This window comes from Vigna angularis, chromosome 9 (genome assembly GCF_016808095.1).
Source record: "Vigna angularis cultivar LongXiaoDou No.4 chromosome 9, ASM1680809v1, whole genome shotgun sequence".
NCBI lineage: Eukaryota > Viridiplantae > Streptophyta > Magnoliopsida > Fabales > Fabaceae > Vigna > Vigna angularis.
Window position 1 is genome coordinate 3,652,897 of NC_068978.1, and position 18,298 is coordinate 3,671,194.

The following is an 18,298-nucleotide window of genomic DNA, read 5'->3' on the forward strand; positions in this document are numbered from 1 at the left end:
AAAAATATTATTAAATTATAAAAATGTCTTACAAAAATAATTATAAAATAAATGGTTTGTATAATTTTATTATGGGTACTTTTTTTTTTATTGTGGATACTTTTCTTAATCATAAGAAATTAATTGAATTTATAAAAATAGGTACTTTAGAAATAAAATGATAAGAATTTATATAAAAAAATAATTAAAACGGAAAATGTCATAGTCATAGATGACTAATTTTATTCTTTCCTTATACATGGCTAAGTTACTGCTATTGAATTAATTATTATTGATAAATAAATAAAAATTTAGTATTGAGATAAATAAAAAAAATATCCATAAAAATAAATTTCGTCGGGGTCCAGTGCCTTCCTCACTTGCTTTCTTCGTCTTCATTCTTTTTCTCTTTTTTCTGCTTCTTCCTCTGTTTCTCAAAACCTCACATCTTTTTAATTGCATTTCACAAACCCTTACTTTCTTCCCTGCGAAACCTCCAATCGCTCCCTCTCTGGCTTACTCTAATTCCTTTCATAAATCACCGGAATATCTCCCCGGCGGTGGCGATGGCTGACTATTTCTCAAGCTCCGTCGAATTCGGACTCAACCTATCAAAGCGAGTTTACTACGGCAAAGGATCAGCTCCTTCTCTGGTTCGGTCGATGTCACGTTCGCCGGAGGGATTCCTCCCTACAGCTCCGATGTGCTACGCGGTGATATCCGATCCGGAAAAGGTCGAGAATCCGGACATTCGAAGTTACCAGCCCTACGTGCACGGCCAGTGCGAGCCTCCGGCGCTGATACCGCTTGAGCTTCACGGCGTCGCCATGGAAGTAGAGTGCTCCTTGGACACGGCGTTTGTAACGGTTACCGGAAAGTGGCGCGTGCATTGCGTGACCGGAAGTAGTACGTGTGATTGCCAGGTTGCTATACCCATGGGTGAACAGGTACATATATATATATTATATACTCAACCATTAAATCAATTCCCATCAATGCATATTTTTCCATTTTCTTTATTCTTTCAATTTTAAAATAATTTTCTTAATACAAAATAATCTGAATTTAAGCTATGGATACTTCCAGTACAAAATCAGAAATCACAAGTACTTTTTATTTTTAGACAGATTAGGTAAAAACCAACAGATTTTTCTTTTTTTTTTCTGTCGTTTGACATGACAGAAATAAAGTAAAAAAAAAGTTGTAGTCGCATCGCAGTTACAATACTGCGGTAAAAGTTATGTGTGTGGATGCAGAATATAAAGAGTAATCCTATAATGGGATCATGTGAAAAAAGAGAGTAAATATTAAAACAAAAAGAAAAAAGAAAGTGAGATTTTATAAATTAAAGGGAAGAAAAATAAAAAATATATATATGAAAAGTTGCGGAATTAGGTATAATTTATTTATATTGGATTATGTCCTAATGATTAGGTAAAAAAATCTCATATAATCTGTAGATCAAGATTCATTTTTCTATTTGACAAGTTGCATAACTGAATAGAATAGAGAGGAACAGTGACGAGAAGTTGAAGTGGTTGGTATGACTTTTGTTCCCATTTTGTTGTTTGTGAATAGCATAACAAATGCATATTAAAGGGGTACTGGAGAGAAATTACAGTTACTAGAATAATTTTTTTGTAAACCACGAATCCATACGACTTTTCTTTCAAACTTACACAATTCTCACAAATCCTTTGGTTTTCATCCTCACCAACCATAAAATCCTTAATGCAGACAGCGTAAAAGATGATTTTATATTGGCGAAGAAAATTAACGATTAAAGAGTGTGCATCCATTTTCTTTTTTTCTTTTAATTGTTTAATCCAAAAATAAAAAATAATTTTGATGTCAAGATAACATTTTAATTGCGTAATTTATAGTGAAAGGTAATAAAAAAAACTTTTGGATAGGATAATAAAAATTAACTTCTGACTTCCAGATTTTATTATCTGAAAAGGAGAAAGTATAAATTATTTTTATATGGAGACAGAAAGAAATATATATATATATAGATAGATAGATAGATAGATAGATAGATAGATAGATAGATAGATAGATAGATAGATAGATAGATAGATATATATATATATATATATATATATATATATATATATATATATATATATATATATAGAGAGAGAGAGAGAGAGAGAGAGAGAGAGAGAGAGAGAGAGAGAGAGAGAGAGAGAGAGAGAGAGAGAGAGAGAGAGAGAGAGAGAGAGAGAGAGAGAGAGAGAGAGAGAGAGAGAGAGAGAGAGAGAGAGAGAGAGAGAGAGAGAGAGAGAGAGAGAGAGAGAGAGAGAGAGATGAAAGAAGAAGCTCCTGGAAAATGATGATACGAAATAGTTGGTTTAAAATCTAGTGTCAAAGTTTTTGTTGAAATTGTTCTTTATAAAGTACCATTTTTTTTTATATAAAAAAAGGTGTTACCTACGTGTGAGTGAAATAAACAAGTAGGTTACTGAAAATGAAAAAAACATTCGAGTGTTCATGGGCCAAACAAAAAAGGTAAGAACGAAGGGAATAAAAGGCAAATGCTTCCTGCACCACATCAAATTTTTCCTCCCACCCCCTTAGAAAGTTTCCAGAAAATGTTTTCCGTAAAGAGAGGGGCGATTGATTTTCGGAAAAAAATAAATTCCGGAAGTGATGGGATATGGGAAGAAAATGATATTTTTCTGTGAGAAAGTGTGGTTTTGTTTGGTTTGTATCAGCCTTTTTCTTATTTAATATGTTTTAATATTTTAATAATTATGCAGATATATTTTACTATATTTCCTGTTTTGAAATATGAAATTTTTGGGAAAAGAGTAAGTTCGTTTGCTATTTTCTTCACTAAAAATTGAAAATTAATTTAAGGCAATTTTTTCTTAGTATCATTTATAGAAATATCAAATTGTTTTAATTTTTTAAAAGGCTGTTAATGATTTCTTCTATTAATTTACGGTTTAAAGATGTCAAACTCTAAAAATACATCAAATAAAAGTAAGCATAATGAAATACCAAAAAAATTGGTGTCTTTGTAATAAAAAAATAAAAGCAAAAGAAGTTAAACTCAAATACTTGGATGATTAATGGTGTATTTGGTGAGTTAGAAAATTTAAACCAATTTTATTTTTTTATCGAATATATTGTTTGAATATATTTGACTCTTTTTTTCCTCTCATATCTAGTTAAGAAATAAAACTCATCTTAAACTTCAGCGGAATGCATAACTACAATAAGTTTTTCCCTTAAGTAGTGGATAATTCAATGTCACCGTAGCTTTTTTAAACTATTAATTTTCCAGAAGTAATCTTTAATATGATATTTTTAGATAATTACTATAAGGATTAATAATATTTGATGCGATGAATGATAATAATATAAAACACATTTAAGACTTTTGATGCGTGTATTATTAAATTTTGTAGTGGATAGTTTTCTATAAAAATGTTTTCTGCTAAAAATCAGTTTACGAAAATGTCATTACATATTGCCTACAAAATGCAACGTTTTAAAAAACAATGCTTGGCGATTCGGATAAACAATAGGATGTAACGCATGAGAGCAATTTGGTGGAGAAAAGTCGGTTGAGGGTGGAGAAGTTCCTTTTAGAATTTAAAAGGTTCTGCCTTTTTTGCGTACATTCGTTCCGACAAGCAATTTCCACATGAGTAGAAGAGGACTGATTGTATCCTTGTATGGATGAATCAGTGTTTTTACAAATATATTTAGTCCAGGGTGGACAACATGAAATGTTTTGATGTTTCCTAGATTTATGAAATTGAATACAAACATTTTGTGCAACTTGATATGTAGTTTGTATCATGAATTCTCAAGTTAATACGATGTGGCTAACAGGGTTCACTTCTAGGTCTGGAGGTCGATGGTTCTGGGAGAACTTATCATACTGAATTGATCTCCCTGAAAGATGAAAAGGATAAGGATAGAGTGACCAAAGCTAAAGATGGATACTTCTTGAAAAGCCATATATACACCGTCAAGATTCCACAGGTTATTATATTAACTTCAATATTGATAGTTATTATTGTGCACAGCCTATTTATTTAGAAAATTGTTCATGTCTTGCAGTTTAGGGGAGGCTCCGTGTTCTCAACTAAGATTAGATGGTCCCAGAAAATATTATTTCATGATGGCCAGTTATCTCTCTGTGTCCCTTTCAGCTTTCCGTCATACGTGAACCCAGCTGGAAAAAGAATTTCTAAAAAGGAGAAGATATTTTTGAAAGTGAATTCTGGTTCTGCAACGGAAGTGTTATGCAAAAGCAACAGTCATCCCCTTAAGGTAAAATTTATCGCGCTGTTACAAATTTCAGTTTGGCCACCTTTATTAGACTTGAACAACATTATCCTTGCGACTTTCCAGGAACTACTGCGCCAAGCTGGCAAATTAAATTTATTATATGAAGCAGAAGTGCCAGCATGGTCAAGTACAGACTTCAGTTTCTCGTACTCTGTAAGACCAAGAATCATAGAATTTTATTGAAGTTATTTAAATCAATTCCATAAAAGCCGCAATGAGTGGCTTTTGAATCATGGATATTCATAATCAGACATGAATATTATATGTGCCATAATAAAAAAAATTATTAACTTAATGGTCTGGTCTGGTGTTTTTACATAGGTTTCTTCAAATGACATATCTGGAGCTGTTCTCCTGCAATCTCCATTCCTGCGTGATTTTGACGAAAGAGAGATATTTTGTTTGTATCTTTTCCCGGGAAACGGGCAGGGCAGAAAGGTTAGTTGCAATATTAATTTGTTGTTAAAGTAGAAAGGTAATTTATTTTTCTAGAAGTAATTAGAAGCATATTGCATTTGGAAAAATGTCAGGTACAAAACTAGTACGAAAGGAATATAGAAATATCATTGCTAGCATTCACAGGTGCATGCCTGTTTCAAATTTCATATCACGTTGCCTTTACTTTCAAGCGCGTTTATAATGGAGCGTTCTGTGATAGGTTTTTAAAAGGGATGTGGTGTTTATAGTAGATATAAGCGCAAGCATGAAGGGAACTCCTCTCGATAACACAAAGAATGCCCTACTGGCATCACTATCCCAACTAAATGCACAAGATACATTTAACATTATAGCTTTCAATGGAGCGCTCTACTTATTTTCGTCATCAATGGAATCAGCTACCGAGGAAGCAATTTTAAATGCTACGAAGTGGGTTGACACTAATTTTATTGCTAATGGTGACACTAATATCATGCTTCCCTTAACCCAGGTAATTCTTCTTGTCATTTTCAATGAGATGTGCAAAACATTGTTCTCTTTTTTCAAGGCTTGTTAATTAAGGCTTTTCCTTTATCTTTGTTTTGTCAATTCAACCTGCTCTCGTGAAAGTATTAATATGTCTAAGAAGAGATGTAAAAGTAAAACATAAGGCTACCATATTATTACCTGTTTAACACTTCTATTTACACCTCAAATTTGTTGGAATGACTAACACAAGTACTAGAAGTCTCACTTCGAACAGGAAATATCGATAAATATATAAGTAGGAAGAAGTCATATGTAATATTTTTAGATTTTGAAATGTGTATAAATTTACTTGTATAATTAGTACCTGACAACAATCAACTCATTCTTATTTACTCTGCATTCTCCCATTTTTATTGGAAATTTGCCTGGTTATTTTATGGCTAAAAGTCTACAACTTTATCTTTAGCACTTGCACTTTGAGTCTGAGTTTTCTGGGATTAACAAATCAGTGCTTGTAATGTTAAACGTACAGATATAAGGTTGATCTGTTGTTATGGTATATTTGCCTTTTACTAACCATAATTCTAGGCGGTGTTTAATTACTTGTATCCCATGCAAAACGTTTCGATGTTGAATCCTAAATATGGAATCTGGTAGGCAATGAAGCTACTTGAGAAATCAACTGATTCGGTCCCTGTTATTTTTCTCGTTACTGATGGGGCCGTTGAGGATGAGAGAGAGATTTGCAATTTTGTGAAAAGCTATGTCTCAAGTGGGCAATCAGTTCCAACACCGCGCATATGTACCTTTGGCATAGGCAAGATTTCTAGCTTCGGCTTCTATATATGCTCTTCAGAAAACAGTTTCTGGTATATCATTAATTGGCAATGTTCATCAGACACTTCAATCTGTGATAAGTTTGTTACTTTAGCTGATGTTTTAAGTAGCCAAAAATGTTTCTTTTTTGTGTGTGAAGATGAAACTGTTTTGAAACTTAATTTTGTATCTGTTTGGATAGAAATTAAAAGTGATTTTTAGAACTTGTCCGCTAGAAATATACAATTTTTATTTCAGCCAAGAAACTCTCACAAATACTTCTTGTTTTTGCATCTTAGGCACGTTTTAAACTGAAGAATCGAATGCTTTGACATGCTGCTTAATTTGTCAAGATGAGTGTGTTATAAAATTAATCAAGAAGTACCCCATAAAAAGGGTTATGCAAATTTGGGTTGGTCGATATTGACAAGGTCTTGGTTTTGACCAACCGGTGGACTTTTATCCGTAGTTCATAGCCATTTTGACTGTTCTGCAAAGCGCTGACCTTGGAATGGGATTACCTCTCATCCACCAAAACTTTTTTTTTTGGGAGAGCTTTTCAATTACCAATTATTGGGCTTGTCACTATTATGATGTCAGTGTGCGAGAATATAGAATCTTCTATTTATCAACATTTCCTATTGGCATGATATTCAGCATATATTTTTTATTTTTTGTTATTAATCTCTTTATTTGTTGCTAAACTTTTCCTTTTTAGTAATATTTCTGTTTCGTTATTTGAAAGTTCAGGTTTATATTGCAATCACTACTTCCTGCAATTGCTTGCACAAATTGGGAGAGGGCACTATGACTGTGCTCATGATTTGGGTAGGTTTCTTTCCTTGCCCTGTCAACCTCATCGCAACTTAAAGTTTCCGCAAATTTGAGATGTAAATTTGAAAAAAGAAATATTCTTATCATGGTTGAAGTCACCAAAGATGCTAATGAGTGTGTATAGACAGATCAACCACAAAAAAAAATTGGAGACGATTTGGGGCTAATTCACGTGCAAAACTTGCTCAAAAGAATAGGATCGTCCAAAGTTCAGAAGGAGCATTTTGACTATATTTCTAGCTAACGGGACATCTTAGCTAACGTTAAACTAGATAGATTGTAATACCGTATTGATATTAGAAAAGGATTTCCCTAACTCATTTTCAGAAACTAGTTCGAGAGATTGAGCAAGGCTTAATCCATACATATATGAAGTTTTATTCATCTCCCTTTTTTTCATCTTTTCCAGATTCAATTGAATTTAGAATGCAAAGGCTTTTCAGTACAATTTCATCGGTTATAGTTGCTGATGTAACAATCGAAAGTTTAGAAGGTCTTGATTCACATGAGGTACATATCCAATTAAGCATTAACTTTAATTATCACTGGAAACGTGCTCTAATGGTTTATAGTTTACTTAATTTACGTGTTACATCCATCTGATGTTGAAACTGTATTCTGATTATATATTGCAGTTATTCCCGTCTCATATACAAGATATATCATCTGGAAGTCCGTTGATCCTATCAGGCAGATACAGTGGAACTTTCCCTGAATTAGTTAAAGTCTCTGGTACTTTGGCAGATATGACTAACTTCGTTGTAGACCTGAAAGTGAAAAGAGAAAAGGATATACAACTCAGTAACGTAATATCTCACTCCTAAGGCATAACTTACTCTTATTCTTCATATCTGATTGTGATTTTTCCCATCTTAGCAAATGGGAAGTGAATACTACCATGCAATGCAACTTATGCATAGCTTCTCCTGCATTGTATCACCATATGTAATGCTGTGCTGCTATTACGTTGCCTTCACTCTTTAATGTTCACTCGACACTTTATTTGGGTTGGGTAGGCAGTTAGTGCATTAAAAGTGGATTGCTTTTTAGTCATCCTTTCACTGATCTATGTCGCATCTAAATATGAATTTCAATTCTTAATGCCTTGAATCATCTATCAGTCGAAACTTATACTGGTCCTGTATCATCGGTTTCTTCCTTGGACACATGTGATATGCATTTCATATCATTGAGAAAGAAAGTTCTCCAGGTTACACAAAGAACCATTTGGAATGTAGATTCTTTGAATAGGGTGATTGCTAAATGCATGCTCGACTATGCGCTGAATGCCGTTTGATAAATCTTTTGTATTCCCTCCAGGTCCTTGCAAAGAGACATATAGACATGGTGACTGCACAGGCCTGGTTATTGAAAAGTGAAGAGCTGGAGGAGAAGGTTTGTCTATTATGTATGTTTGTGGGTATAGAATTTCTTTTTGAAGAAGAAACTGAAAAACTGAAAATGGAAAATACAAGGAGACCAGTTTATATCAAGATATCAATTTCAAACAATGCCACACCGGTTTCATGCACTAACGTTTTTGTATCTTTTGTATTTCAAATAATGTCATACTAAGAGTTGCAGGATAGGAGGGCTGAGAGTGCAGGACTGAATAATGTTTTGGAAAAAACGTGTCTGCCATCTAACTGTGATATATTGTTAATGTTAAAACAAAAACTTGATTTTTGGTTATTCCTTTTGGACCATAAATGAAAATAGTCTATATTTTAGTTCCTAGATTCGAAAAATGTTTACAAATTGATCCATATTGATTGCTAAAGTTATAACAGTATTAGATTTTGCTATGTTGACAAACTTTTGTCCCTAATGATAACTTGGAACCAAATTCGAAAATATTGATTTTTTGTTTTGTTTTGCTGTACCCCTCATCAATTAAAAATGGCTACTGTTGTCTAATAGGTTACAAAAATGAGCATTCAAAATAAAGTTCCGTCAGAGTATACCTGCATGAGCATGGTTCTTGTACAAAGCGAAGAAGGGAAGAAAGAACCAGAACAATTTCTGTTACAAAAGGTAGACTTTGCATTGGAATAAACTAATATAAGGACAAATTTTACCTTCATCTTGTTCGCAAAATATCAGAATAGTTCCATTTACCCTTTGCGCCATCTATCTGAATCTCTAAGTTCCTAATAAACAGGCATACAGCAAACTTAGCTTCCAGAGGGTGGAGTTGAACAACCAGAAGTTATTCCTCGGCGGACTGAGTCTTGGATTTGGTGACTGGAAGGCAACTGCTGAGAATATGCCACCAGCTATAAAGGAAGCAAAACCACCTGAAGGACTACTGGGGAAGGCTGCTTCCAACTGTTGTGGTCGATTGGCTGATACCTGTTGTGGCATGTGTCTGCTGCAGACTTGCACTTTTGTGAATGACCGGTGCACCATTGTTTGCACTCAACTTTGTGCAGCCCTGGCCTGTTTTGAGTTAATCAAATGCTGTGTTGAGCTCTGCGAGTGTGATTGTTTGTAGTGAAATCATATATATATATATGCTAAGTCAAGCATAGAGAAACTGTTTAATATTACAAATTGTTAGCATTGTATATATGTATTATATGAGCTCTTCTGCTATGAATAAAATGTTTACAGCTTATAAATCAAAGGAAGGGAAATTGTGTAAACTTCTTAGTTCTTTCCTAATCTACGAATGGAAAGAATCATGTGTTTGATTACATTTTTATTTTCAGTTAAGTTATTATATGAATTAAGTAACTATTATGAACCGTAGATGTTAGTTTTGATTATATAATTTGTTAAGTCAACTTCATTACCTTTAAAAGTAATATTTTAATTTAACATAAATACTTAATAATCAGAGTAAATGATTATACGGAATACTTGTACAGAAATAAAATTACACCACTACAATTTTTTACTAAAAATCATATAGTTTAATATTTATTTTCTTCAAAATTCACTGTAAAATTAATCGTATTTATAAAATACTAAAATGATTTAAGAATCAAAATTAACTTAAATGTAATTTTCAAAATATAATTAAATGTAGATAATTTGATCACCTTATTATAATTTTAATATTTAAAATGAATAATGATGGTAATGAAATTATAATTTTTAATATTAATGATTTTATATTTAATAATATTTAAACTGGTATAATTTCATATTATATATATGCATATGGATTGTTGTTAGAATTAGATATTTACAATCGATTATAATTGTATATTTAACCCAATTATTTTCTGGGTTTAATACATCAATGGAAGTAGCTTTCATATCGAGCATTAAAATGAAGCTATCCTATCCTAAATATTATTTTTTTAATGATCTTAAATTGCTAAAAAGTTAATTATATGCAAAATAAGGATTTCTTCTGCTTTTTAATGTGAGATTCCTAAAGATTTTTGTTTCAATTCATTTTTTTAATTCTAAAATAAATTTGATTAATTATGCTCTGACTTTTTCATTTTATTTTTAATTAACTTACATTTGTATTTAGTTCAACTTTAAAACAAAAATAGACAAAATAAATCCGTGGTAACTGTTTTATTAAAATTAAAAATATTATCGGTTACTGTTAAAATAAATTTACAGGCAATAAAATTTTTGTCTTTCTCCTCAAATTGTTTCTAATCAAACTGAATTAGTTTTCCATGTAAGTAAACCATGTTTCTTTGAGTGGTACCCAACACAAAACCTCTGTTGCCTCTGCAGCAAGGATTTCTCTACAGCATAAATCTTAATCATTGATAATATTCTTCTCTGTTATGGATGATGGGATTCAAAACCATTAGAAGTATGGAAAACTCCATAACTATTCTCCCCTCTCCCAATAGATTGTAATTTTCCTCATTGTTGCTGCTTCTTTCAGCTTCATTCTGAAAATGAGAACCCCTTTTGTCGGATTCAGCAGTATACTAGTGCTTCTTGTTTTCGTCTCTGCTTCCTGGTAAGCTGCGACTTCTGTACTAGGCCCTAGGGTTTCAAATAATTTGAATTGGGTAACCATGGGGAAATGAGAAATACAGCATTGGATTTCCTTCGTCTAATTGTAATGAACATCACATTTTTTATGTTGAATATCCTTTTCTTCTCATATCTATAATTTAAACTTTTTGGTCACTGAATTTAGGAAAGGAATAACTGTGCATGTTTTTTATTTTCTTGGTTCGGGTAAATTAATAATTCTGAAATTCTTTTCCCCCCTTCTGCTTAGTTTATATTATATAATAGCTTTCAGAAATTTATATAGTAATGTTTATCACATTTTAGTTCATCTTGATGACGGAGAGTTATGCATGTTTTTGTATATATCAAATTGTTGATGTTTTATATGTGCATTGCGCGAAGAAAGGCTCATAAGGGCTGGCCAGGTGAAAGGCTAGCTGGTTTGGATTTTTGATGTACCTAAAAGTGGAAAAGTGATGAAAAATAAACTCACTTTGTGATCTTTTTCAAAATTGCAGTTTTTCTACCCATGGAAGTTTGGAAATGGAGAAAACTTTGGCGATTATAAAACCAGACGGATTAATCGGTAACTACACTGATGATATCAAGAGAACAATTGTAGAATATGGTTTCAGCATTTTTAAGGAAAAGATTGTTCAACTTGATCAAGCCACTGTAGAAAAGTTTTATGCTGAGCACTCTTCAAAATGTTTCTTTTCCAGGTTTATAAAATACATGACAAGGTATGAGGTATCTCATTCCCATGAAAGTCTTGATGTATGACGATGGTATATTATGTTTCCTGAGCTGTTATGTCCACCTCACTATACTGATGTTTGTTGTGTTACCTAAATTGCAAGACCCACTTTTACTTAGTTTTATATGCTTGTTAATGTTAAAATTACTTTAATGTTAGGGTTCAATGATATTTATTTCAACAATTTTCCTTTATCTCTGTAATCTTTATTCATTAAACCATTTCTTGCACTAGGTGAAGATGAAAGCCAAATTCAGTTAAGTTTATTCATTATATAGATCATTTTGAACTTAAGCGCATCAGAAGAAATGAAGCATATACACTCGATGGTTTAACTTGTATTGATCGTGTACTTGTGTTTGAGGAAATTCTTGATATTACTGTGGCCTTCAATGGTTCATTGTAATAATTTTTGCATTAACTTCCCTTGCTGCGTGCTTTCTAGTCTTTTTTTTAACCTATAAACCTTTTCTTCTGCTTCTCTGAAACAATTATCAGTGGACCAGTGTTGGTTATGGTCTTGGAGAAGGATAACGCTATTGCTGATTGGCGTGCTTTAATGGGCCCTACTGATGCAAGCAAAGCTAAGATTACTCACCCTCACAGGTCATATAATGTTACTAATCTTATTACATCACAAATATGAACTCTATAACTCGTTCAATTTTTGTCAAGTTGAGGAGTTTTATTGAGCTTGATGAACATGATATCTGTTAATTTGCTTTATAGTGAAAATAGTTATTATTTTGTGCAGCATCAGAGCAAAATGCGGATTGGATATAGAAAGGAATTGTGTTCATGGTTCAGACTCTCCTAAATCTGCACAAAGAGAGATTCCATTTTTCTTTCAGGAGCTGTCCGCAGGTCAATAATTTTAATTCTATTTTCAAGCAAAAAAAAATAAAGTATTTCTTTAGACACTAGATTTGCTCTATAATCACATAAATTTTTGAATATACAGCAGTGGACTACTTAATGGCACATAGGGAATATAGAATTCTTGCGAAGAAAGGAATTTCTTATCAATTAAACTGTTGGATGCATGAAGAAAAGCTTCCTTTTAGATTCCTAGTTCTTAAAGAATTTATGCTGAAATTATTAGTAATAGTAGTAGAACAATGTTAAGATAGTTGTCTTCTTTTCAAAAGATATTGGCAGAAAGGGCACCAACATCTTGACATAGTCATGTTATGGATCAACTTGCTAGTATAAACATCTTTCTTAAATCTTAAGCAACTTAGCAAGATGGTTCTGTTCCAAATTCCAATTATCATATTCATATCCTTTTTTTATTGCCTAAAATTTGTGATAATTGCCGCTAAAGCTCTTTACTTACTTTGCCTCTCCAAATCTTTGACAGATGTGATTGGAGAGCATGATGAATTGTAGCTGCTACAAGTTTGAAGCATTAACACAACTTCATTGTATTTTTCTGTGTAGCATGAAGACTTATACCATGAAAATCTAAGTTAATTGGAGAAAAAAAAATAATGAAATGACTCGAAAATTATCCGTTCAAGTTTTTATCCAATCACTTTATATATTTTCTCCGACCAATGTATGGTAGTCAGATCCAGGTCTTCAATTGATCTTGCACGTGTGCCTACTGTTCTTGTATGAAAAAATCCTTTGACAAATTATCATTGCATACCTTCCTGGATTTATCACACTGATATTAATAAACTGTGTTGAATCTGTCTGCATAAAAAAATTCACAATTTTGAAAAACAATTTTTTAAAGAGTCCGAAGAAACCAAATTGAAAATAATTTTTTATTTAAAATAAATCGAAATTTAATTTTATCTGAACGATGAAATTTGTGTACTTATTTCAAATTCAGTAAAACACTCAAAAACTATATTCTCGTTATCTTAATTCTTTCAATGCAACATGTTTCACCTTACTGTTTGTTTGGAACCTCGTTTCAACCCTTGTTAACATATATTATTGGATGCAAAGGTACACCGCACAAAATTCAGGTTTAATTATTTTTTTATTGTTTATCAGTTCGTTGACCATATTCGTAATTCGTTGATTCTAACATTTCTTAATTTAGGTTTATATTGACGTAACAATACTCACGGCTTTCTTTTTTAGTTGGTTTCATTCATTCTCAACCTTAATAACAACAAATTCTTTCTGACATCTCAGTCATTATCGTGTCTAATTGTAACATTTCACACCACAGTAGCACAATTGCCGCTAAAATTAGAAAAATAATATTTTTTTTCACTATAATTTTATATTTTAATAGATTTTATAATGGAAGACTAACTTCAATAACTAATATTATTTTAAAATTTATATCTTAGTTTGATTTGTTGGTAACATCACATTCCACTTTTTTGCAAAATTGTTTTGTCTTGAAAGATTGTAGGTTGATTATATAGTAAATTTTATCTTATAAATTAGTTTTATAAGATTTAGTTAGATTTAAAACTCAATTCTTAACATACTATCAAAGGGTTACGAAGTAGAATTTGATGTATATTTTATTATGTGTTAAATTTATTATTTTATATGTTATCATACTATCACTAATATTTAGTAACAAGTTTGATTGTATATAAATAGTTGCAAAGTGTACTGTACAATCTGAATTTGTAATATTTAAGATAACTTTTTCTAAGACCATAAAAATTTAAATGTTATCTCATTCTCACAAAATCAATCTATAAAATAATACTATAAACCAAAAGTTAATACATTTGTAAGATAAGATATGAATATAATTTGAATGTAAATATAAGAATTATTCCACATATAGGTTTTAAGTTTAATAAAGTTGAGAATGTGGATTTGCAAAGAAGGTGGTAATTGGATGGGAAGTATGGTTGTTTTCGAGAAGAAGGGGTAAGAGTTTGATTACTTTGATGTTCAGAATTCGCGGATTCGTGCTTGGACATTGCAACACAAGGAATAAACATTTGCTTACTGTTCCACAATTATGTACCTATGTATCTATCAAACTTTATTAGTTTAGTCAAACTATAATCATCACTACATGGCTGGTGGATACATGTCCACGACTCCAACACTAGGACTCATTGTCCTTATTTTATAGGGAGAGTTTCCCGAATTGGCAAGTCGTCTTGTAGGTTACTCTACTTGGAATCCATTCCCAATTCCCATACATCTAATACATTCAATACCTCACGTGCCCTTCCTTCTAGGGGACCCTACACTTTTCCCTCTTCTTCTTCTCTATTCATTCCACTCCAACTACCCTTCCATCTTGGTTCAAGTGAACTCATCACTTTTCCATCCTTAAGGTGATTCTTTTAAGTCTTATCTTGTCCCTTCCATGCATCTCGAGGCCTCCTTCATTTTCTACATTCTACCTTAGTTTTTTTTTTATATCAACGTACAATCTCATGACGTACTTCGTGACGTACTTTTACTTTTTAATAATCAAACCATTGTTTGCAGAATCATACAATTCATCAACTTTATGTTCATTTTTCCCACGTATGTTCAATCAAATGCTAGACAAAACAATGTTATCAATTCGTCTATTAAAGAAAATATTTTCAAGAGACAAGTATAATGATATGCCTTGGACCAATCTAAACCAAAGTTTAGTAAATAATTCACAAGAGGTTGAGCTTAGTGCGTGTGATTTGTTCGTGATTAATCTAGTTTTGGTTATTATGATTCCAAAGGAGCTGTCGTTTGTCTCTTCAGTTAGTTTGAATCAGAACCTTTGAGTTTACTTTATCTTTCTTTTTGTGTTCTTTTGTTTATTTATTTGTTTTTCTTTATCTAAAACTTTATGTTATTTTATAAATGTTTTAGCTATTTTGTGGCATTTGAGAAGAAATGAAATTGATATATAATCTAACATTAGATAATAAATGTGATGAATTTGATATATAATCTAACATTAGGTAATAAATGTGATGAATGTTAGTATTGTGGAGCTTAATTTAGTTTATCATAACTTAATATTGTGAAATATTGTGAAATGTTGTTCTCTATTTAGTTATATAAATAAATTTATGTAAAACTTGAGAGATACATCAAAATATAAATATACATAAACATTTATACACCAAACTATATTAAATTTTTGAAACTAATTAGTGAAGTCGGTACATATTAACAGAAACCATATACAACTTGGACAAAAACAAAAGTATAATGGCCATTAAAAAATATATGATTTTTCTTTTGGGGAGTGAGTTGAAGAAACTCAATTTATTAAGGACTTAAAATTTATTTAAATTTCTTTTATACAATAATATTAGTATCAATGAAATAAAATATTAAAATTGTTTTAATTTTTTATTTATCTCTTTTAATTCATTTATTTAATGTTCTTAAAAAATAAAATATTTTTTGAGATTTTAATCTTAGTAAATCGAATAATGAATTATAATAAAGAACAAACTTCATTTTCAACATGGATTAAGAATTGAATGAAGTTCTATTTGTAAATAATGTTTAAGTGTTATAAAAATGAGTATAAATTGAAGGGCGTCAACTTATTATAAAGTTTTTTTCTCATAGATTTTGGTAGTCTTGAGATCATATTAAGTTTTATGGTGCTTTTGTAATTGAATACCATATTTGGAGATATAATAAAATAGTCAAATTGTTAGGTCTTAAGTAGTTATCTATTGATTTATTATAAGATATCTAAGTACATTGAAAGTGGGTAGAAACACAAACTCTCTAAAATCACAATTGGAGTAGTTTGTGGAAGTAGAAAATTCATTTGAATTGATTCTTTTTGCAAGGAAGAAAAATCTTTGAAATAATTAAGATATAACTAGGTGAGTTGCTTAGGCATAAAGTAGCTTACAACGATAATAGGTCAATTATAACTCGGTGCAATGCTCAAGTTTAAAGTAAGTTATTTTGGTACTTAATGTGAGGTGTTCACAAATCTTGTAATAATGATGAAAACTTTGAGTTACCATTGAGGATTATCCTAAAACATTATATCCCTTGAGTGATAATGCAAAGGTGCCACCTTTGTCATTCTTTGTTTTTAAGGATTTGATGCTTTGAAATTTCTCTCTACTTGTTAGTCAATTATGTTACTTTTGAAAAACATCTTAAACATATTGATTATATTCTTAGGAGTTTTATTATCTCAAACCCAATTTAAGTTAATTTTTAGTGGAAAATTTCCTCTTGCCCTTCCTTTATGGGTCTCTTCCTCTCGATCGATAGGAGTAGTGAGACTAGTGGTGATGAAGGAATGTTGAGAATGGGCGTAAGGTAGGTCATTGCCACATCAATAGGATCGATCGATGTACTTTCCTTTATTGCCCTAGCTGAAGAGCCTTCACACGGAATGACCTTAGAATCGCTCACACGGAATGACCTTAGAATCGCTCACACCAATAAGGTGCTTATCCAGTAGCTTTTTGAAGAAGTTAAGGTTATGAGAATTGGTGCGAGCCATTATAGTTGTAACACAATAGAAAATTTAACTAAGTTAAAAAATGGTTGTGAACAAATCGGACAAGAAAAAACTATTTACCATAATCGTCTTGACTAAGGTTACAGGATTGAAAGCATTTAAGTAGCTCTTTAGTCAAGAGTTTGGGGGAAGTTGCTCCAAAATGTCTAAGAGTTGAGCATTCTTCGAGGTCATCATCGATGACTCGTAAAAGGTCTGACCGAACAGGATTTCAGGTCCAATATAGAGGGAATTTTGGTCGATCGTTCCCATCGAAGAATAGTTTGCGGTCCTTGGACGTTATGACGATCCTGAAGAACCCTTCCTTGAAGCCCTTATAAGAAGTGGCGAAAAGCTGGAAGAGGTTTCGGTCGATCTTGCTTATTAAAAGAACACATCCCTTCTGAGTAATCAAATGGGTGCCATAGTGATGAAGGAATAAGGTTGAATTAGGAGTGAGGCCCAAAGCCTTGCATAAAATGTTGGGCACCTACATAGCCTTCTAGCCGTTTAGGTGAAGCTGAGTGGGAACGACATTCAACTCCCGCAAGACTCGAGCTTGAAAGTCCTCAAATGGCAAGTGCACGAACAAGTTAGCAAAGAAACAGGAATAAACAAAAATGAAATCCAACTTTGAATTCTCCCAACTGTGACACATTTGATCATTGCCTCGCACACGCAGAGGTGCACGACATCATCATCCACATCATCCCTCAGAATAAAAGTTGAGTCAGCAAGGTTTCCCCATCTGAAGTAGGTAATGTTCTCGCAAACCTCATCTGCAACCCACTTATACCCACAAGCCTTTGGAAGATTCAGCTCGTCCCTATTAGAGGTGGTGTCAACGTGAATCTCCCTGATTGTATGGTCACTCCTTTCCCCTTTGGCCTCCTCTTGACCCTCATTCCTGATCAAACCATTATTGATTACATGTACAAGTATCGTGACGTTACTTACCAATGCCAAGCTCCGCTCGAATGATCCCTAATTCTTAGGAGATGACCCAAGCGATGATGATGACGTATCAGCATATCCCTTACCCTCCCGACCAAAGGAGCCTTTCGAAGAGGTGTCAATGCAAACATTATAACCTTGAAATTGGAAAGAATTTGAAACGGTACGATGTAGAAATGAATGCAAGAGCAAAAGTTGTGAAAAATGACGGGACCACTGGGTCCCTATTTATTAGAGCTATTAAAACGGGCACCCGACTTGGCCCACGGGTTGGTCACTTAGTGAGCCAACCCAACCCGACTCACTTATTACTGAGCTGAAAAAATTTGAACCCGACCCGACCCACCACGGATTGGTGAGTTAAACGGATTGGCTCACTAACTCACTTAATTATAATT

The 18,298-nt window shown here is 32.4% G+C and overlaps 2 protein-coding genes across 4 annotated transcripts; both read left to right on the forward strand.

The window, feature by feature from the left end:
• The first annotated feature begins 345 nt into the window (after positions 1 to 345).
• LOC108347590 (uncharacterized) lies at positions 346 to 9,469 on the forward strand. Of its 3 annotated transcripts, none has more exons than XR_008245330.1 (13): positions 346 to 926; positions 3,826 to 3,978; positions 4,057 to 4,269; positions 4,351 to 4,440; positions 4,609 to 4,725; positions 4,946 to 5,215; positions 5,851 to 6,010; positions 6,760 to 6,837; positions 7,253 to 7,353; positions 7,479 to 7,649; positions 8,164 to 8,251; positions 8,764 to 8,877; positions 9,005 to 9,142. XR_008245330.1 is itself a non-coding variant. In XM_017586936.2 (13 exons), exons 1-13 carry the CDS (start codon positions 546 to 548, stop codon positions 9,335 to 9,337), a joined length of 2,256 nt encoding a protein of 751 aa, XP_017442425.1. In that variant the 5' UTR covers positions 350 to 545; the 3' UTR covers positions 9,338 to 9,469. The 3 variants fall into 3 exon arrangements, 2 of the variants coding, with proteins under 2 accessions (XP_017442426.1, XP_017442425.1); XM_017586936.2 differs by having other exon boundaries at positions 350 to 926; positions 8,164 to 8,238; positions 9,005 to 9,469; XM_017586937.2 differs by lacking the exon at positions 8,164 to 8,251 and having other exon boundaries at positions 348 to 926; positions 9,005 to 9,469.
• A 1,001-nt stretch (positions 9,470 to 10,470) lies between these two features.
• LOC108347143 (probable nucleoside diphosphate kinase 5) lies at positions 10,471 to 13,209 on the forward strand. The gene is made up of 5 exons (XM_017586291.2): positions 10,471 to 10,780; positions 11,298 to 11,522; positions 12,035 to 12,142; positions 12,291 to 12,400; positions 12,897 to 13,209. Exons 1-5 carry the CDS (start codon positions 10,716 to 10,718, stop codon positions 12,923 to 12,925), a joined length of 537 nt encoding a protein of 178 aa, XP_017441780.1. The 5' UTR covers positions 10,471 to 10,715; the 3' UTR covers positions 12,926 to 13,209.
• Positions 13,210 to 18,298: the final 5,089 nt, after the last annotated feature.

What these genes read in the sequence shown, in the direction of transcription:
- LOC108347143 (XM_017586291.2), top strand. Translation starts at nt 10,716, where the DNA reads ATGAGAACCCCTTTTGTCGGATTCAGCAGTATACTAGTGCTTCTTGTT. An exon ending in GTTTTCGTCTCTGCTTCCTG is followed by an intron (nt 10,781 to 11,297) that starts GTAAGCTGCGAC and finishes TCAAAATTGCAG; the next exon opens with TTTTTCTACCCATGGAAGTT. An exon ending in CTTTCAGGAGCTGTCCGCAG is followed by an intron (nt 12,401 to 12,896) that starts GTCAATAATTTT and finishes AATCTTTGACAG; the next exon opens with ATGTGATTGGAGAGCATGAT.
- LOC108347590 (XM_017586936.2), top strand. Translation starts at nt 546, where the DNA reads ATGGCTGACTATTTCTCAAGCTCCGTCGAATTCGGACTCAACCTATCA. An exon ending in CTATACCCATGGGTGAACAG is followed by an intron (nt 927 to 3,825) that starts GTACATATATAT and finishes TGTGGCTAACAG; the next exon opens with GGTTCACTTCTAGGTCTGGA. An exon ending in ACTTCAGTTTCTCGTACTCT is followed by an intron (nt 4,441 to 4,608) that starts GTAAGACCAAGA and finishes GTTTTTACATAG; the next exon opens with GTTTCTTCAAATGACATATC.